The sequence below is a fragment of the Nematolebias whitei genome, chromosome 7, assembly GCF_014905685.2.
Source record: "Nematolebias whitei isolate Nwh7 chromosome 7, NemWhi1, whole genome shotgun sequence".
NCBI lineage: Eukaryota > Metazoa > Chordata > Actinopteri > Cyprinodontiformes > Rivulidae > Nematolebias > Nematolebias whitei.
The window spans coordinates 12,511,947-12,533,359 of NC_056504.1; the positions used below are offsets into that span (position 1 = coordinate 12,511,947).

The 21,413-nt window shown below is 42.0% G+C and overlaps 2 protein-coding genes across 4 annotated transcripts in view; one reads left to right on the forward strand and one right to left on the reverse strand.

Moving 5' to 3' along the window:
• Positions 1-18,026, forward strand: part of LOC119411719 (6-phosphofructo-2-kinase/fructose-2,6-bisphosphatase 4) — a 21,275-nt gene extending 3,249 nt beyond the window's left edge. The window contains exons 1-14 of one of the 3 annotated variants that reach the window (XM_037678636.1): positions 7,841-8,072; positions 8,646-8,762; positions 8,864-8,960; positions 9,032-9,098; positions 9,287-9,361; positions 9,442-9,498; positions 9,589-9,710; positions 9,787-9,994; positions 10,088-10,234; positions 10,316-10,420; positions 12,093-12,222; positions 12,720-12,782; positions 12,871-12,935; positions 17,304-18,026. In XM_037678636.1, coding sequence (XP_037534564.1) covers positions 7,865-8,072; positions 8,646-8,762; positions 8,864-8,960; positions 9,032-9,098; positions 9,287-9,361; positions 9,442-9,498; positions 9,589-9,710; positions 9,787-9,994; positions 10,088-10,234; positions 10,316-10,420; positions 12,093-12,222; positions 12,720-12,782; positions 12,871-12,935; positions 17,304-17,363 — 1,521 coding nt within the window. In that variant the 5' untranslated portion in view covers positions 7,841-7,864 and the 3' untranslated portion in view covers positions 17,364-18,026. Of the gene's footprint in view, positions 1-7,840; positions 8,073-8,645; positions 8,763-8,863; positions 8,961-9,031; positions 9,099-9,286; positions 9,362-9,441; positions 9,499-9,588; positions 9,711-9,786; positions 9,995-10,087; positions 10,235-10,315; positions 10,421-12,092; positions 12,223-12,719; positions 12,783-12,870; positions 12,936-15,756; positions 16,018-17,303 lie in introns of those variants that run through there. The other 2 variants (XM_037678635.1, XM_037678637.1) reach the window with 2 other exon arrangements.
• Positions 18,027-19,026: 1,000 nt separating this feature from the next.
• LOC119412275 (actin-related protein 2/3 complex subunit 4) lies at positions 19,027-21,156 on the reverse strand. The gene is made up of 6 exons (XM_037679262.1): positions 21,093-21,156; positions 20,354-20,472; positions 20,020-20,131; positions 19,843-19,938; positions 19,555-19,725; positions 19,027-19,480 (listed from the first exon to the last, which is right to left on the reverse strand). The coding sequence occupies exons 1-6, from the start codon at positions 21,093-21,095 to the stop codon at positions 19,475-19,477; spliced, it is 507 nt and encodes a 168-aa protein (XP_037535190.1). The 5' UTR covers positions 21,096-21,156; the 3' UTR covers positions 19,027-19,474.
• Positions 21,157-21,413: the final 257 nt, after the last annotated feature.

The following is a 21,413-nucleotide window of genomic DNA, read 5'->3' on the forward strand; positions in this document are numbered from 1 at the left end:
ACACACACACACACACACACACACACACACACACACACACACACACACACACAAGTCAAGTTAAAAAAATGTATAAAGCACATTTAAAAACCACAGTTGTTACTGAAGTACTTAATAAAAATGAATGGCAGTAAGTTAATGACAAAATATGATGATGGCATGACTAAGTAAAAAATGGTCTTGCACTACACTTTAGTTTCTGTGCTTTTGTGAACAATGTGGGTATGATGTGCACTGCAGGAGTTATCTGAACCTTCACTTGAACTGCAACAAAGAGATGATGATCTCGGCGTATTTGAAGCGATGTCGGAGCATCCAGGACACTTTTCTGAACTGAGCAGGAGGATTGAGAGCAACTCTTGTCTAAGCCAGTGGCAAAGTGCTAAATGTTATGCAGTTTTTTTCTAAGTGTGGACAAAAACTTAGAACAGCGCTTGTTGTCCCACGGTGGACGTTTGCCCGACAATAGTGGCTATGATCATTTACTGAGGAGCTGCAGGTGCTTTATCCACAGTACTGGCCTGAGGACGCAGATGTGCTCTGTGGACAGACTGAGGTCGAGTCGTTGTGTCTGCGCTTCAACATAAACTGTCCCCGCACAGTGATCCGTGCCCACAGAGAGTGCATGGAATCAGGAGGAAAAGACGTTGGTGATGAACTGAAAGAACTGTTTACAGCTGTGGATACCATCCCCACATCAAGTGCAGAATGTGAACGGGGCTTTTCCCACATGTGCACCCCAAACCGAGCTTCTCTGCACACTACCACCATCTCTGACCTGCTCTGTCTCAATGTTGCTGGACCTCCTTTGACCAAGTTCAATCCGGTCCCTTATGTGATGTCGTGGGTGTCTGAAGGATGCAGGACTGCTACTGAGACACAGAGCAAGGTGCGGAGCAGGGAGGAGGATGAGGAGGCGCACCTGACCTCAGTGTGGGGTTTACTAAACCACTAGTAAGCTAAGAAATGATCCTGCACTTAATCCGCTTATAAATCACACATAAAAAAATTTAAAAGTAAATTATAAATATAAAATGGCTTTAGTGGTGATTTTAGCCTCTTAGGGGGTGCTCAATTACATCTAAATTTTAACTCAGCACCCCTGAAAAATAAAGAAACCATCGTTAGGATTTTGTAAAAAACCTCAAACCTTAGATTCAACAAAATATTGAATAAATATGGAATAAATATGGAATAAATGATGACACTCTTAAACAGAACAGTAAAATCTGTGATTTCTTTTTCACAAGTCGGATCCTCAACGCCACCTGTCATCAGTCCAGCAGGCTTGTCAGCAACTGACCAATCAGAGACCTCAATTTGTTCTGAAGTGAACGCCCCCTTACCTGCAGGAGCTGCAGCCTGGTTTTCCTCCACCAACACTGTGGGTGGTGTTTTCCATTATGAACGCTGTGCAGTCATGGAGATTTCATGAAAAATCATCAGAAAAAATGGTTAAATGTTGTCAGTGGGGAACACGCAATTCAGACACGTGTTACCCGGAGTGTTTAGAAGGTGGAATACAGTTTATTCCATTTCAGAAACTAAAGGGCATTTGGAAATATGTAAAAGTTGATAAAGGCCAGCGGCCGACCCCATGAGCCATGAAATATATAAACAGGAAGTACCACATGTTCATCTGTATGAAGTTAACTACAAGTAAATCCTCCATTTTCTGTCATAATTACATTGATTAAGTTAAATTAAGGGCAACACGGTGGCACAACTGGTAGAGCTGTGCCTCTCAGCGAGCAGGTCCCTGGTTCAAATCCCGGTCCGGAGGCCTTTCTGGGTGGAGTTTGCATGTTATCGCCGTGCATGCGTGGGTTTTCTCCGGGTACTCCAGTTTCCTCCCACAGACCAAAAACATGCATGTTAGACTGATTGGTAACTCTAAATTGTCTCTAGGTGTGAGTGAGAGAGTGAATGGTTGTTTGTCTCATTTGTCTCTATGTGGCCCTGTGATGGACTGGAGACCCGTCCAGGGTGTACCCCGCCCCTCACACAGTGATTCCTGGACATGGGCACCGGCGACCCCCGTGACCCAAAACGGAAGAAGCGGATAAAAGATAATGGATGGATGGAAGTTAAATTAAAGGTTAATGCTTAAAGCTAGTTGTTCTTTGTTTTGTGTCTTTTATACAGCGGTGTTTGTGTACGTACTGAAATTCACTGAGGTCTTGCCCTATGTCGCTCTGCAAAATGAAAACATCCACTGCTGTAACTATTTAAAGTTATTAGTAGCTTTGATTTTTTTTTACCTGTCTTTTTTCCCTTAATATTGGCTATTTAATATATTTGAACTATATTTGACTATATATAACTATATATACTTGATTTGATTATTTTTTTGTTGAAACGCTTCGTCATTTATCCAAAAGACTTGTTCAGTCTGAAACTCTGCAAGAAAACTCTGTCTTATAACCAAAACAGTCCGTGCTCAATAATCCAGGTATACAATCCAACAATTTTCAGCCAGGTCAGTTTTAAACCTTGTCATAGTGGATCAATCAGTCTGCTGCTGGCAGCCAGAAAAAGCTGTTCCAGAGACGGGGATCTCCATGTCCAACTGTCCCCCTCATACGTTGCAAGCATCATTCAGCCTCTTGTGAATAGCAAGCAGCCATCAGGGCTCTATCGATGTATTGTGAGGCTGATGGTCCTCCTTTTGCATGTGAACAACTAATTCTGGTTGTCAGCAGCAAAGTGGTTGGTCCACTATGACAAGGAGCTATTTATCAGACTGAGTTTGTTGCAGGGTGTCAGACTGAAGAAGTCTTTTGGATAAATGACGAAGCGTTTCAACAAAGAAGAATCCGTCCAGATGACCTGACTTAACCTTGTTAGATTTTTCTACCTGGATTACTGAGCATGCATCAGGACATTTTAAACTATATTTTATAATGATCTTGTAGAAACAGTTCCTGAATGTTGTTCATATCATGTTAATGCTACTTTTGTCTCTTGACCCTACAACTGGGTAACATTACAGTAGATCTAGCCCCCTACTGGAGTTTTAATTAGGTATTTTAAGCTACTAATAAACATGATGGATGATGATCATATAGCTTTATGCTAGGCCATTGGTAAGAAGGAGTGATTATTATTATTGTTTCATATTGGCTAGTGATTTTTTCCAATAAAAGTTAACTAGGCCTACACTGTGTTTCTTAGACCGTGGTTAGGATGTGGGAGAAGTGGAGTGTAGAATCTATTCAAAATTTTCTGGGGGAGGACCCCCAGACCCCACACATTACAAATACTACTGATGCCAATGGCCACTGCATTGTTCAAGCCATGAGCCATTGTCAGCACTGGGGGCAAAGCACCCCCAAGAGCATATTCTAGAATTGTCCCTGACTGGCTTGGCATTTTGACATTTGTGCGCCTAAGCGTTGTGTTGTGTGTTCAGGTATCAGTATTATTGGCCTCAGTAAACCTTGGTCTCACTGCTATTTGCGTCCCCGAATTGTTTGGTTTACAGCCACTTATGAGCTTTTTAATATCGCTGCCCCTTGAAGTAAGCTACCTGGCTTTAAAAAAAATATCCGACCCTAATTAAAAATACAAAAAATATAAGTAAACAGCACAACTACATTGCAAATCAGTTTGATAGTTTAAGTGGGTTATTAATAAAATTTTGAGTACTTTTCGAAAATCCAATGAGAGAAATGTTTGATGTGTATTATTCACATTACATCACATGTCAAAACAACGGCACTAATTTGTCAAAATAACAGCGACTAAAATGTCAAAAAGACAGTTCAATTTACTTTTATTTTTAAAAAAGTCTTCTAATTGTCCTTAGTTGGACAACTGAGAATTGAAGCACCTGAAGGCAGTGGTAATCGAGATAGGACCAGGAGCGAGCGAGTGGTGAGGGCAGTGGTGGCTGGTGGAGTTTTCTCCAGGGGGGGCTATGACTCTAAAATAGACACATACTGTATTTATCGCTGTACAAGTCACGTTCTTTTTTGCATAATTTACTTGCCCTGCAACTTATAGGCCGAAGCGACGTATTTATGGATTTTTTCCTATATTTATAAACCAATTTTCGGCTGAGATATGACCGTTTTCATTAATTCTGACTGAAATAAATCAAACACTACCATTTTCAGCCACTAGATGGCAGCAGAGTAGTAAGGCATGCCGTTGTATCATGTAATAGGTAAAAGTGGCTATTAATGACAAATTTAAAAAAGTTCAAGACAAAAACAACTGGACTTTATTTATTATACTTTATTATTTTTGTTTTGAACTTTTTTGAATTTCCTATGTCCTGTATGACTGAGAATCTTCACCAGCTATTAACGACACAATCAGCTTGCCATAGCCTGCTACCTTCGTTCTGCTCGCTGCTTGGAGCAACCGTCAAATCAGCTTCATTTCGCTGCACTACCCCGGCAAAATGCAGCTAATTTGACCATTGAAGTGCATTTATTAAGTAAAAGTTCAACAGAGACACACCTTTGCTATAAAGTCGAGCAAACAAATAATTATTTTTAGGTGTTTATCTTGAAAATTTCGAAGAAATGAACAGCAGCTCGTCCATCTGCGCATGCTTGCTTATGCCTATCAGCTTTTGAAGTGCAGCTGATTTGACTGTCAAAGTGCATTTATTAAGCAAAAGTTAGACTGAGACACACATTTACTATAATTTGGAGCAAACAAATAAATGTTTTTAACTGTTAATCTTGTTAAATTCTTGTTAAAGTCCTTCCGTGCACGCTCCCGCGGCCGCCATTAGTCAGCCATTAGTTTAGGGCGGCTGTGGCTGAGTGGTTAGAGCAGTCGTCCTCCAATGCGAGAGTTGGGGGTTTGAATCCACCAGCAGTCACATGCCGAAGTGTCCCTGGGCAAGACACTGAACCCCTCATAGCCTCTGATGTGTGTCCCATCAGTGTATGAATGTGATAAAGCTCTGATTAGTCTCTTTAGAATGATTTGCTCAATTAGCTTTGTAGAGATCTAGCAGAGTGCTGTGTGAATGGGTAAATGAGGACACAGATTGTAGTGTGAAGCGCTTTGAGTATCTTGAAATAAGATAGAAAGGCGCTATATAAATACAGTCCATTTACCATTCAGCCCATCGATTTTTGGCACACCGGCCCACATTTCTGGGTTGTCAGCTGTGACGTTAAACAAACGCGACGCGTCAGTGGTGACACATAATAGATGCGACGTATATGGTGAAGCGACATATTTATGGATTTTTCCACTTTATTAGACAAATATGGACTGATGCAACTTATAGGGTGATGCGCTGTGTACATTGGAAAATACGGTATATAATATATAGACACATTATATAATTATATATATATTTCTCTCTCTTTTTCCTAAACTGGGTACCTGATGGGCACCGGCGACCCCCGTGACCCAAAATGGAATAAGCGGGTAAAGATAATGGATGGATGGATGGGTACCTGATGGCTTTGACCTGTTCTTCTCCATCTTCTATGCGTGTAAATGGCACTTGAGCAGAGGAGGTTATCCCCACCCATCCCTAAACATGAGTTAAAGCAACTTAGGCCTAAACTCCTTCCTTTGTGTGCAGATTCATTTTTATATTATTGTTTCAGCCATTTCACACAAATAATCTGTGAACTATTGGCTATATTCACAATTTTATGAATGAAATGTGCTTTGTTTGGGAGCCATCAATGGTGTGATTTACTTAGCAATTCGACGCATCCCTGTCCCAGCAAGAGAGACCAGTGAATCCTCCTCCCCTTCTTTCACAGTCTGTCGACCTCAGCAGAAGCTACACAACCTGGTGGAGGGCGCCCACTCCCCACAAGTGGGCGAAACCTATATGAAGGCTAGACAGGCTATATGAAATAATGTGTTTTATTTTATTTTATTGTATTTTTTTGGAAGGGGTGGCTCGTGCTCCCTTGACAAGATGCAACCCTGAACAGCTGCCTATATCGCCCATATCAGAAGCTTCCACTGCGTCTACCCACACACGTATTAATCTCATGACCAGAACCACACTCTTTTTGTAGGTGTTGTAGAGTTCTTCTCGTTCGGCTCCTGAAACCATGAGGTCACTATGTTCAGAGTTAACATTTCATTTTGCAAGAATAATACAATGAAGCAGGCAAACTTTATCTGGTGTCAAGCCTGATGCAATAAAAACAAAGAAACACTGTTCTGAGATAATGTAATCTAACACAATGCAGTGTTTCAGCAACATCCACACACACACACACCCACACACACACGAGCAACAGAGCCACATGTAGAGAACATGTTACAATACCATGACTTCCACCTTTGAAATGTTCTGACCACCACAGAGGAACTTCAGTCTGCATGGTGGCACGGCCTTGCAGCACATGCGGGTTAGTTTCATTTAAAATGGATCGTTTCCCACTTTTCGCTCCTTTTATGGTGACATTTCAAAACAAAAGTCCTTTCTTGAACAAACATCACTGACCTTTTGCAAAAACTGTTAGACTGTGTGCACTTAAAGACAATTTGGTTTAAAAAAAATATAAACTATGAGTTTTGGTGACGATAAATATTTTGTTGAGGCTTTTTTTATTTCAATTGCCTGTTTGTTTGTTTTTTAACCACAAATGTATTTAGTCTTTGAATCAACCAGAATTAAAAAAAATCAAGTTATTTTTCTACAGTCAATGCTGTACTAATTGTTTTTTTCGTACACATCAAGAATGAAATTACTGTGCTGCTTATAATGTCATCTTAGGCAATATCAATTCACATTTATGTAGCTTTAAAACAAATTTATCATCCTAATGTGAATACTGTGTGAAGTGCTGATATGTTGTTGGTGTTTGTTGGTATTATAAAGAAGACATTTTGAACTCAGTCAGTAAAAACTAAAACATTTAATTCACGCTGCCTAAACTCTTAGTAGTTTCACTCGTGTTTCGATTTAATCCAAAGACACAGTGCACGTTAATCAACACGAGTACTTCAACTCATCATGTAAATCATCCAGATTAACCACAGTCTAGTTTTTACCTGGTCTGACAAGTTCATGGTAGAAAATAACACCAGCTGAATGAGGAGAAAGCTTGGGTTCTTATTTGTACTCTGGATCGCTTGGTCCTTCAGTTTGGGTTCACTTTACATTAAACCTACAGTGAAACATTTAGAGTGACATTTGATGGTGTCATTTGACCCGTGTGTCATAAGTGTTCGTTTTTATTTTATTCAGTTAAGAAACACCTGTAAATTAACCACTATTATCCCACATTGACTACTGTATTTCTATTTTTACTTGCATGTGCTAAACCTCTACACTTACCTAAAGAAAATGTAATTACACTTTAATTGAAATGATAAATTACATAATCCTAAAGGGATTAGCATGAAAAAGAGCATTTTACAAAATGTAATAGATACTCCTAAAGTTTGACAATAAGTTTATTTAACCAGTGTCACGTGTGATGTTCAAAGACACTTTTGTTGTTGTCTGTGGACCAGGTTTTATTTTAGTAAGTTTATTTATCAGACAAATGATGCAAACCTTTACACCGAAAAAAATCTGCACAATTCTTGAAGGTTTGCCAGGTTAATAATATTTAATTTACACACCACAATAATAATATTTTAGCTTCTTATCTGATTCGTTGTATGTAAAGATATTTGAGAGTCCTTGTGAAATTGAATCTTTAAATCTCCCAGCTTGGTTTCCGGTTTAATCAATTTAAGCGCGCGCACGTTGTACAAAAGTTACGGTTCAGCGGAAATCCTGTTGCGTCACTACCACAGCCGTTATGGTCGGCCGTTGGTTGGTTCGGCTGAATCACGTGACACAGCAGCACAGAGCGTACAGAGAGAGCGCGAGACACTGCGCGTCATTCTCCATCTGCTCCGAGCCGCCGCGCGGATGAAACACCGGTCACCTTCACCCGAGCAGCATCACGGGAAGCTCCCCCGTGTCGGTGTTCCCGCTGCGGCCGCCTCCGCCTCTCCGCTGGACGGGTCCATGGAGGACGAGTCCCCTAATCCGCGGGAACTCACCCAGAACCCTTTGAAGAAGATATGGATGCCGAATAAAAACGGGCTTCCCGAAAAACACATATCTCATCGAAAGGGTGCGTACGTGTTAGCATAGCTGTTTGAATTATCTGAGAGGCTTTCAGCTTGAAGGGCGACGTGAGGCGGGAACAATATAAATGAATGTCCGGTTTGTCTTGTTGTGGAGCTAACCTGGACTTCTGTCTGGTTCTCACGGTTATGTAAGGATTCATGATGTTCTCAGTCTGGCACCAGTTTAAACTGCTCCTGTGGGTTAGCATCTCCTCTAAGAAGTGTCTCTTTAAGCAGTTTAAAGTAAATGACTGCTCCCCTCGTTCGAGAACATTCAGCAGCGTCTTGTATTTAAGTGATTGTTGACAAATGTAACTCTTGACCGTGTAGAAAATGACCTGCACCATCTAAATGTACAAACTTTAAAAGCGATCAATGCTCTCTGACCCATTTTCTTCCACTGTGGCTTCTTCTGTCTTAGTGCAACATTTTGCAACCTGCATGAAATCTGAAAGACCTCTGCCCTTTAATCTGCCCGGATACAAACAATCTGGTGCCAACATGGAACCTTTTATAGTGCAGGGCAGCAATAAAGCAGAATGTGAAGTTTCACAATTTTCACGTGTGTCTTGTTGCAGTGTGCATGACCAACTGTCCCACGCTGATCGTGACCGTGGGCCTCCCTGCCAGAGGAAAGACGTACATCTCCAAGAAACTGACCCGCTATCTTAACTGGATTGGAGTGCCCACCAGAGGTAGGACTTCTCTGGGTTTTTAGCTAAAGGACTTGAGAGAAATGTGAAAAGTAACAGCTAATTTAATGCACTTTTTTTTATCTCCTTTTCTTTGTCTGCAGAGTTCAACGTGGGACAATACAGAAGGGATTTTTTAAAGATCTACAAGTCGTTTGAATTCTTTCGTCCAGACAATAAGGAGGGGTTAAAGATCAGGAGGTATGGGTAACGTTTTGCACCACATTGATTTATTTAAACAACTGTGTGACGTTTATTTGCTGTTTTTGCAGGCAGTGTGCTTCGGCAGCGCTGAACGACGTGCGACAGTACCTCACGGAGAAAGGAGGTCAAGTTGCAGTAGGTTAAGTTATTTTGGCAGATATATTTTAAACAGTTTAACTGTGTACAATGCTAAAAGGCTTGTGTTGGTTCATTCAACCATTATTTATACAGGTTAGTTCCCATTGAGCCTCGAGGACTCGTTTACAAGAGAGACCTGTTAAACCTGTTGTGGTGTTGGCTGCTTTGTGTTTCTGTCTTTATAGGTGTTCGATGCAACAAATACCACCAGAGAAAGAAGAGGCACCATCATTCAGTTTGCAGAACAAAATGGCTTTAAGGTAACTCGTTGTGTTGCAGCTCTAAATGAGGTGACGGTTCATGCTGATACGTAGTCTCAGGTGGTTCCCTCCTCTCTCAGGTGTTCTTTGTAGAGTCTGTGTGTGAGGACCCAGAAGTCATACAGGAGAACATCGTGGTGAGTGACCGTGCTTGTTTGATTAGTTTGCCTCAGAGGGAGTTGAACTGTCGTCCGTGCTGTGCTCACTCTTCTTCTGATGCTGCTTAGCAAGTGAAGCTGGGCAGTCCCGACTACACAAACTGTAACACGGAAGAAGCTGTGGAGGATTTCATGAAGAGGATTAAGTGTTATGAAAACTCTTATGAGACGCTGGATGAAGTTTCAGACCGGTGAGGAGGACACGAGTGGGAAGGATGTTCCTACACTGCAGCTGTGGTTTTGAATATATTAATGTTCTCCGCGCAGGGATCTTTCCTACATCAAAATCATGGATGTTGGACAACGGTTTTTGGTCAATAGAGTGTTGGACCACATCCAGAGCCGGATCGTCTACTACCTCATGAACATCCACATCACACCGCGCTCCATCTACCTGTGTCGCCACGGAGAAAGTGACCTTAATGTCACAGGGCGAATTGGAGGAGACTCTGGTCTCACACCAAATGGCAAAGCGGTACTTTAAAAAAAACTACAAGAAAAAGTGGTGTGTATCAGAACTGTTTACATTTCTTTCTAAATGCAACAAACTTCTGTCTTCTCTGTGCAGTTTGCTAAAAAGTTGAACCAGTTCATCCAGACGCAGAACATCCAGGATCTGAAGGTGTGGACCAGTCAAATGAAGAGGACCATCCAGACAGCGGAGGCTCTGAGTGTTCCTTATGAGCAGTGGAAGGTCCTGAACGAGATCGACGCTGTAAGCAGTGCCCTGTTGGTCGCTAACGCTGTACTCTGTTTCTTTGGGAGCTGAACTAACATTTGTCGTTAATGGTTTTAGGGTGTGTGCGAGGAGATGATGTATGAGGAGATCCAGGAGCATTATCCTCTGGAGTTCGCCCTGCGGGACCAGGACAAATACCGCTATCGGTACCCAAAAGGAGAGGTCAGAGGCAGGTTTTATGTATTGTAAAGACGAGTTTCTTTCATACGAATCTTACTCCATGCACATGTAGGTCAAAACTACGACTGAGCTTTAGGGCCACGCTAAGAAAAAAAAAAAACAAACAAAAAAAAAAAAACAACGAGTCTTTTTGCAGCTCTTGTTTGTTTTTGTTTTTTTCACAAGTTGGATCCACAACACGACCTGTCAATCAATCCAGTAGGTGTGTCAGCAAACGACCAATCCGAAGCTAAATGAGTCGTAATATTATCCAAACTCCGACACAATAAAGCAGTTTCCTGCATTTTAACTGGTAAACTGAAGACTGTTGAACAGCTTGTTAAATTATACTTTGGTATTGGTTTTACAAATAAGGAGATAGTTAATCTGTTAGCATATCAGCATCAGATTATCAGTATCAGGACTTGAACCTGCTTACAGTAAGGTGGTACCCTCTGATGGGCTGCAGCACAGCTCTGCAGGTAAGGAGCATTTAGCTTTATATTGGTAATTTGCTGACACGCCTACTGGATTGATTGACAGGTCGCGTCGTGGATCTGACGCGTGGAAAAAAATGAGGGCTGCAAAAAGAAAAGTCTCGCACGACTTTATTCTTGTAATATTAAAACTTTATTCTCGTAATTTTATGGCTTAAGTTTTTTTTCTTTCTTAGCGTGGTCTTAAAGCTCCGTCGTACAAAACGGTGTTGCAGGCAAGAAATATCTTCTCATTTAACGTCAGCATCAGAGCTCACAATATTGTTACTTTACAACCTGCCACATGACGCCTAATAAAATCATAAAACACGAGTCACTGCAGCTCAGTGTTGTACGGTGTCAGGTGAGCATCATGTTGATGGCTTGGATTACATCAATTCTATCAATAATCTTATCAAATATATTGAGAGATTTCCACATCCCAACACTGTCCTCAACAAGTGGTTTGAGATTCAACAGTGAGGCAATCGTACGTTCTGTGAACAAGATCCAGTCTGATGATAAAAGATGAGAACGTTGCATTTTGACACTGGTGGGGTGTCAGTCTGCCCTTTTTACTCACTCAGAGCCACAATCTACTGCTTCTTGCAGAAGGATGTGATGTCAGATCATTTCTCTTCCCCCAGTGGGTGATAATGTTGCACAAAGTCATGTTGATGTTTGCAACTACCGTATATGTCGGAAATGTAAGCGTCTCTGTGGACAGCGTGCGAGTTTTAAAAATGTCAAGAACTTCCTGTGTGAATTTAATAAAAATGTTTTTTCATGTAAACACAAACGGCGTCAAATTAAATCCAGATGGCTGCTGGCCACTTACACTCCGCTAATGAAACTCCACTTGGATAATCGGGTTTAGTTGAACATGTGATCACGGTAAACAAAGACTTCACATCAGTTTTTGTGCCCATGAGTGTGTGTGTGTGTGTGTGTTTGCCTAATGTGCGGTTGGTTTGTTTACTGTGGGTCTAAATGCTCTCACCTTTAGTTCATCTAATTACCTCATCGTTAGTGTCACGTAGGAAGATGGATTTGGTTTCCAGTTAAAATCCAGACATGCTGTATGAACGCTTCCACCTGCTAAATGTCTGTTTATTTACCTGTGCAGAAAAGTGACCAAGTGAAACTCCTGCTTTACAGCTTAACTTTTATGACCATTTAATTTCCCGTCTTGTGCTCAGTCCTATGAGGACCTGGTGCAGAGGTTGGAGCCGGTCATCATGGAGCTGGAGAGGCAGGAGAACGTGCTGGTTGTCTGTCACCAGGCTGTCATGCGCTGCCTGTTGGCCTACTTTCTGGACAAAACGGCAGGTCGGTGCTTGATGGAATAAAAAAAAAAAAAGAAGACGCAGACAATCACACACTAATGCAAAAATAATGATGAAAAGACTTTTAGGGAAATAAATTGAAACGTGAATACAACAGGTTGAAAGAACCTAACTAAAATAGTTTTTTGTAATCACAGCTGAAAATTAGAGCACCCACCTAACACTCAGTCCTGTTCTGTTTTTATCTGTCTGCACAGTGAATAAAGTAGTGTGCTTTTTTTGTTTTTTTTTCATTCAACCTTTATTTAGACGGGTAAATCCCATTGAGCCTCAAGGACTCATTTACAAGAGAGACCTGATGACAAGTTATTGTTTTATTTTAAGTTTTGATGTTATCTAGTTTTGTGGGTGAGCTCGGCTCTCGTCATGTGACGCTAATAAAACATTACAAGTTGGTTCCTTTTCTAAAACGACCACGGTAGCTGTTTGGAGCATCGGTGGTTCTGTTCTGGTGGTTTTATGCATCTGTTGTTCTTACAGAGGAGCTGCCGTACCTGAAGTGCCCACTGCACACTGTGCTGAAGCTGACGCCCGTGGCCTACGGTAGGAAATCAATAATTGTCGGCTGGAACATAAAGTCGCTCTGTCCGCTCACATGAACGAACAAATCCAGTGTTTTCTGTACTCGCAGGGTGTAAAGTGGAGTCCATCAGCTTAAGTGTGGAGGCTGTTAACACACACAGAGAAAAACCAGAGGTGGGTATCACACACACACACACACAGCCGTTTTGTTTTTTTGTTTCACTACAGCTTCTCAACATGTTACAAGTTATTCAGATTTTTTTAATGCACTTACTGTATTTATTTTTACCAGACCATGTGGATAATAATTTAAGAAAAGCAATAAATCTTACATTTGTTGCTTTAAACTTGTGCACATTTTCAACATTCAGATTCTTCTGGTACACACACCCCGCTGACAGTATGTTGCAGTTGAACTGCAAAAGCTGTTGTGTACAAATACACTCCCCGGCCACTTCATTGGGTATACCTGTTCTGTCGCTTGTTAATTGGACATGGAGACCCCACCCCTGTTTAATGATGGACGGGTTCTCTTCACTAGGGCTGGGTACCTTTCTAAAAAAATTTTTAAAAAATCTGTACCGGTGTCGGTACCTTCACTTCAGTGTTGGTTCCTGGACGGTTCTTTTTTCAAAACCAATTTTTGTGATTACTATTAATTCTAACAAAGAAAATTATGTTACACATTACAGTACAATTTGTGAGTTTTATTTTTTAACTTGGGTATTTTTCTATTCCAAGCAGTTTTCTTACATAAAAACAAATAATTTCCAGTTCAAAAGACCAGTTTCAAACCAGTGACACGTCAGTGTCTAATGCTCACTGCTACACACTGAGGACCTTTTCACTGAACAGTTTTTATTCAGAAAAATCAACATGTCTGTTTTCTCTGGACACAAACAAGCCCGCTCCTGGCTGATGGTGTCTCCAGCAGTAGGAAGTGTTCACTCTGAGGCTGTAGATGATGCTTGTTGCACACACAGATACCTGGTTGACAGTTTGATAGCACTGACATAGTGTCCCTCACGTTCCACCAGCAGGTCACTGGATTCACTGAGGTAGGGATGATGGCAGACATCTGCACCTCTGTCTCTTCCTGAATCTTCTCTGGGGTTTAGGGCTCTGATCATCTCCCTAATTGACATGAGAACAAAACATCAACAGTAACATTGTTGTTATTATTGCTCAAAAAACATTATCTAGGCTGAGAGATAAAAGCTTAACCTTCAACATCCTTTACAGCTTAACTTACCTTCATGCAGCCTCCACTGTAGTTAAAAGCAGCAAACTTTTAACAACAAAGTTTGTGACTGTCCTGTGGCCCCCCCATCTTGCTGTTCTTTTGTCTGTCCTCCTCACATCTGGGTCAGAGGCTCTTGTGAGGAGAGTCCTCTCTCCTTGCAGAAAAACACGGAGCAACTTTCTGCTCGTAAATTGAAGCCGTTCGACAACACGCGCTGCACACGTGAACCCCGTCTGTGGGTGTCACCAGCACCTTAGACATAGATTAGGTGCGGCAGCTCTGGGTGTAAACATGTAGTCTGTTTGTCATATGTCTGATGTTTTACCTGCCTGCGTGCTGAAACCATGTGACATGTTACAGCCAATACCGAAACTTGACACCGAAAGAAGAGTTGACGTTTCAATCCATACACCAAACGGTGCAGTTCGGTCGGTGCCATTTAATAACCTCTGTTTGGTACTCAGCCCTACTCTTCTCAAAGATTGCTCCTTTCACTCCTCTTTCAAACAAACATTCCTCTATCAAGAATGTGCTTAAGATGTGCACATCCTTGATAAAGAGGAACATTGGTTTGAGCATCACTCAGCACCCTATGAATAGTAAGCGGCCATCAGGGCTCTAACGATCCATCATTATGTGATGGTCATTGGTCATCCAAGGTCATTGTGATGGTCCTCCTTTCACAAGTGAGTAGCTTCTTATGACTGTCATCAGCAAACTGGTTGATCCACTATGATAAGACCATTTATAAAACAGAGTTTGCTGCAGGGTCTCAGACTGAAGAAGTCTTTTGGATAAAATATTAAATTTTCAATAAAGAAGAATCTGTCCAGAGGACCTGATTAAGATAAGATAGAACTTTATTGATCCCACCTTGTTAGAACCATGGGGTTCATAGAGAATAGTCCAAAAAGAGAAGATATTCATTGTAATTAAAGCCTTATTTTTGTCGGAGGAGAATGGGCAGACTGGTTGGAGATGACAGAAAGGTAACAGAAGCACAAATAACAACAATGGTCTGCAGAAACCATCTGTGAGCTCACGACAGGTCCAACCTGGAGACAGTTTGGCTGCAGCAGCAGAAGACCACACTGGGCGTCACTCCTGTCAGCTACCAGCAGGAAACTGAAGCTACAGTTTGTGAAGACTCGTTAAAGCAGGAAAATAAGACGTTGGAAACATTTTCCTGCTCTGATGAGGGTCAGACCACTGACTCCAGCTGCCTCCAGTCTCATCGATCATCTTTAGGAGACACAGCATGGACGTGCAGCTGACAAACCTGCAGCAACAGTGATGCCAACATGTCAATATGAACCAAAACCTCAGAGGAATGTTTATAACATGTTCCATCTATGACACAAATAATTAAAGCAGTTCTGCAGGGAGAAGAGTTGAGCCCCGTACTAACAAGGTGGACACAATAAAGTGGCTCATGAGTTCTGTGCCCGTCTAGTAAATACATCTTAAACATATTTACACTTGATGTTTTTGATTTATTTTTACCAATAAGGCCTGTTTAAAGAATGTTATTTTTATTTTAGGAAACAAGTCAACTCTACAACATGATGCATACGATTGTTGTTCTCAGTCTTGAACCACTAACCTAATACACAACTTCTCAAGATGTTTCTGACAGAGATGAAAGTTGACGGCGTGAAAGAGGAGCTGACTTGTTTTCAGGTTTCAGACTGCAGCCGATTGCTCGTCTCCTCTTGTTTTGACTCCTCGTGCTCTCTGTGTCTCATCGAACAGAACGTAGACGTGACTCGGATGTCAGAAGAGGCTTTGATTACTGTGCCAGCTCACCAGTGAGGCAGTTAGCCGTCCCCTCCACCGTTTAGCCTCTGTTAAGCAGTGAACCCCTGCAGACGCACAATGCTCCTCCTAGGTCCTCGTCTCCACTGCCCTTTGGTTTTTCCTCTCTCTCGATGTGATTAGAGTTAATGCTCGACTGGAATCCAGTTTCTGATGGTTCAATTGTAAATCCTGTCACGGATCTCGTCACGCACAATCTTCAGTTTTTGGAGAATGACTTGTTTGGGGGGGGGGGGTCGTTTTGAAGCAACGCTGCACTCTCAGCAGCTTTTCTGTGAAAACAGTTTATTTTTTCTCTCTGTTCTTGTCTGTAGAACTGATTAACAGTTTTTATTATTTTACCAGTGTCAGTTTTAAGTTTAGTTAAAATTACTTTTAAATGACTACAAAACGGATCAAAATGATGCCTTAAAGTCAACTGTTTAGTGTTTTAGGCTGTGTAACACTAATAACTGACAATCATGGAGGTACAGATATATGATGTGAAGGCTTTGATTTTTAAATTCACATGAATGATCAGAAATAAGAGCAACACGTTTCTGTTTACTGGTTTTGAATAAAATCCACTCATCCATGTCATGAACGTGTGCCGCACTCTTTGTTTCGTCTTTAGAGAGCAGCTTGGCTGTTCCATCACAACATAAACTCAGCGTGGCTCTTCCTGTTCATTCTGCCGTGCAGACTGAAGGCTCGGACGTTTCTCATTCATATGCAAACACTTCTCTGGGCCTAAACCCCAGAGAGCCCAACAGAGCGCTCGCTGTGCACGCTCCGTCTGCTCACTGATCAGCTGCAGGCTTGGTGGAGTCACGGCACTCGGTTTTAAGCAGAAATAAGGTTAAAAACAATAATCAAGTACTTTTACTAAGGTGCAGAGCAACTAAGATGAGATGAAACTTTATTGTCCACCGAGGTGGAAATTTTCCTTCGGCTCTCCAACCATAAAATAAAATATCAACAGTTTGTGCATAGAATAAAACTGTATGCCATAGGTAGATGTTATCATTTGTTTTGGTTAAGAATGGTTATTGCACTCAGAATGACTTCTTAGACGTTCTTGTTGCCAGAGGGACCCTGTAACACCTTCCGGAGCTCACGGGGTCAAACTGATGAGGATGGATGCTATCTTCTAAAATTATCCCTTGCTGGCTGTCTTGTTCTTTCTGCAGTTGACACAGAGCGTTTAGTGGTTTCCCCACTATTTTACCTGCCATTGAAACAATTATTTAAAGTTTGTTTCTATATTGCATGTTGACAAGTTTTAAACTAAGTCCACCACAGCTGTGGTCACTTGCTTCTCACGAAAAAGTTGAAATAATGCCGGTCTGAGCTAAAAGCTGTTGAACTGAGCTGAACACGAGTCGCGTCAGTGGTTTCTTCAGCTGATGTTTGTGTTTATAGTAGCTGCAGGTCGGCTGCAGGGCTTTGACTTGTGTGTGTGCTTGTTGACAAACCGTCTGACCCGGCTCCGCTCCTCCTTCCAGAACGTGGACATCCACCGTACGGCTGAGGACGCCCTGCAGACCGTCCCTCCTCACCTCTGAGGCCTGCGCTGGAACCAGTGATGCTGAAGTTGGACCTCTCCTCTGCCTCGTCCTTTCTTGTGGACGGACTCCTGTAAACTCACCACCACCCTCCACTCTATGGAAGTATTAGGTTGTTGGTGTCTGACAGCTGCAGCACATCTGGGCCACTTTATTCATGATCCAAAACTTTGTCCTGCAGAGAGGTGGTGGTTCTCAGCAGAGATCAGTCTGATGGATGTTGTACTCGCTGTGGGTTCAGCGTGTCTGTGTAGATCTAACTCTGACGGTTCCAGTCAGGTTAGCCACGCAGGTTCAACCCAACGTGTGTTTTCTGCTGCATGTCAGACATGATAGCATTCTGTGTGCAATCGTTATTTCATGTGATATTGTGCAATTCATGTGGTTTGAACCTGCTCCCAGCACAAAGCTCTAACTGAACTGGGTGAAGGGATTTTACCAGAAATATTAGCATCTCTTGTAAACAGCTGCTAATGTACTGTACACAACTGGGTGGTCATAGCTTTAGCTACTGTCTGTAGTGGGTCGTTTTGTTTCAGCTGTTACAAACCGTTTATGAGAAACGTGGAGCAAAATATCTGAGCATTTGAAATGTTTTAAACGCAACGTTAGCCAAAAGTTGGTAGTTTATCTCCAAGTGAAAATATATGTTTTATCTCCACAGGAATAAAGATGTTATTTTTCTAAACCAATCAAATGTTTTTCAAATTTATGCTTCTTTTTATAAACGTTTGCAACGATGAGGTGTGATTGTAAAAATCACTTGAGTATCTGATCGTTTGGTTTAAAGCATGTCCATAAAAAAGGACTGACCATTTTTCCAAAAGCATCACTTGACTTTTCTACTTATCGTGAAATCAGGTGTTCAGTTGGTACATGTCTGCAGTTTTGTCAGTTCTAGGAAGTCTGGGGCTTCACTTTCCTTGAACAGGGAAAATGTTCACGAGCTGTTGTGAATGATCGAGTTTGAATGAGCTTTTTTTTTTAAACCAGAGACTTTAAGTGACGTGTGCCAAAACAGCTACTGCCCTCAAACTTCAAAATAAAACAACAAAAAAAGCATTTATATGTTAATGCATAAACTGTAAGAAATGTCAAAAGAAATGTTAAAGCTGGTTAGTCACCATGGTAACCACACACCTGTCTCACTCCCAGATTAATGAGACAGACGATAACGAAGCTTCAAACAAACGGCCGCTGTGTGAACCTGAGAGCTTCATGAACTGGTTCTGATGTCACACAGGAAGTGTTGGCAGGAAACTTGACGAGTAAAAACGTCCTATTTTGAGCTTTAAATAGCTCAAAATCCCATCGCCACATTTTAGCTACGTTTTGTGACGCACCACTACCAAAGGTCAGAACACTTCCTGATCGAACTGCACGTTTCCTTTCACACGACGAGCAACGAACTGAACGAGGGTGCTTCAGTACTTCTGCAAAAATTACTAAATCACTAAAGATGTTCAACAAATGTTAAATCAATTGTGAAATTTTAAAATATGTGCTTAATTAATTAATGTGAACCAACACTGAATCACTTCCTCTTCCTAACATCACCAACGGCAACTTCCTGAAAAGTAAAGAATCTGGTCTTCGGTGCAGCAGCTCACACCATGTAAGGCACTTTTTAAAACCCAACACGTATAAACAAGTGACTTTATTTCTCTCATTATCTCTTACACGGGTCATTGTGGCATCTCCATCTGATTTAATGCCACACTCAAATATTCACGTCCTTAATAGACAAACTTTGAAACAACGATGACGAAACAGACACACACAATACAAAAACCTGGTCGTTTTATTTGCGACTACACGTCCCCGACGTCCCTGTAATCATGGCTATCAACTGGATTAATACTTTAAGGACCCGCCTTTGTTTGGGGATTTGATCAGAGTGGCTGAAAATGAAACTTACTATTTCATTATATACAGGAATTGATATCCACGACTACAGGGAAATACAGGAGACGGGCGCAAAGGGTGTCAGATTGGTCACATCCCTCTGGTCACCACGTCGACTGGATGCGTCCTCCTCTAGTTCTCCGCTCATGTGCTGATTGGTCCTCAAGACTGTCCAAGGGGTGCAGAGACCCAGGACAAGGCTGCCATTAGAACTGTGGGGAAGACAGAATGTGTTTCAGACCAAACTCGGTTACAGCTCGTCAGTGATCAAATCCAACCGTCTTACGTTCTTGAGGAACTCCTCAGCAACGATACGAGCCCTGGCGTTAACAGACAGTTTCATCTCGCTGATCTCCTTGTCGATCTCCTCCATGAAGTGGATGACGAAGTCCACCAGCTTGTGTTTGTACATCTGCTCTGTGTGAAAGTTGGTGATCAAGAAGCTAATATCATATCCCTGTGGACACACGAAGGACATCAGAGTTAGAGATGCCATAAAAACAGCAGTGATTTTATTTTTATGTGTCCTATCGCTCATACGACACAGATCTTCTCCCCCGGCTTCATCCCTTACCTCGACTGGTTTCCTCCTCAGAATGAAGAAGTTCTCCGCTCTCATCATCATGAACCGCATGAACTTGTGGCAAAGGATCTTCTCGATCTCATCAGCCTGTGATCACAGCGGAAATGTTCTTTAATGTCTAATTAAAATCAGGAGCAGAAGCATTGAAAGCTCAGAGTGTTGAATGACCTGCTTGACAGCAATGCTGACTCTGACGGAGTTAATGGAGCCCTCAATGAGAACCTTCTCCTTCTCGTTCCGGCTGATCACCACAGGCTGAAGCAGCAGCTCCTTACTGCTCCTGTAACCACGTCCACAAAACTCTCAGCTTCCCAGTTGATACAGAAGGACACCTTCACACAGGCTGCTGTGAACACTTTGAGATCCCTGCCCATGCTTGTGCCATTTTTTTCTTCCCTCCCATACTTTCTTGCACAAGTCAGCACAAGCCCATACATGTGTGACAGCTGCAGATGATCTGCAGGAGAAACACACAGGAGGAGGGAAAGCCTTCGAAACATACCTGACCTCCACCTCCGGCTTGTTGTGGCGCTCCACCACCTGAGAGGAGAAGTTCTCCAGGCAGAGAGCCGCCTGCAGGGTGGCCCTCACAGCATTCAAGTACGGGCGCAGAGTCGCTGTCTGAGGAGAAACAAAGGAAGATCTGAGAGTCTGAGGAAAGAATCCTGCTCCATGATGCAAGTGATCAGAAAACAAACACAACCAACCAGCTCAGTGAGACTGGCCCCTGGGGTCAGGTCCGACTGGGGCCCAGTATGGGCAAGGATGCACACACATCACTATAAAAATATACTTAGTTACTTTTAGTTGAGGGTTTCTTATCAGTCATTTAAGCAGCACATGACTTAAAATATGAGTTTGATTTATTTAATTTTGCTCGCAGAAGTAGGTGAATGCATCTCATCGATTTTTGTCTTCCTTCCACATTATGGCTCGTTGCGCCTCACAGTATTAAAACATTTAATGTGCCTTTCAGACCCAAAAAAGTCAGTTTTGGGAAAGCCACCTGTAACAGTAAAGAAGGAGAAAAGGCCCGAGAGGAAAGAGCAGCTCAGCTAAATCAGTCCAGGCTCTGAAGGATGCCCGTCCTCTCAGTTCACTGAAACCAGACAAAATCTGTGTCACCGTGGGACGACGAAAGCAAACTAGCTAGCTCATTTCAATTTGCGCGAAGTCGCGGTTACTTAAAACAAATAGGTAAATATTAAATTTCAAAAATTCATGAAATGCAGGAGACTTACCATTTTTCAGCTGTAGAAGAAGGAAGTTCCTCAGCCACGCCTGGAACGACGCTTCCGTAAATCCATCATAGTAATGTAGAGCTAAGGTGCGTTTGTTTATTCAACTTCTCGTTTGAGGAGGTTGGTGCTTCCCTCAAAGCTTATGTGTTTGAACTCGTTACTCCGCCCAACGGAGGAAGAGTTGAAACAAAACGAACACACATATGGGTGCAACCATTTTGCTTAACAAGGGGAACTACAGGTTAGTTTTTGGATGTTGGGTCATTAGTAATTTAGACTTTTTTCAACATTTATGTAAATTTAACCCGTAAAGTAAAATAT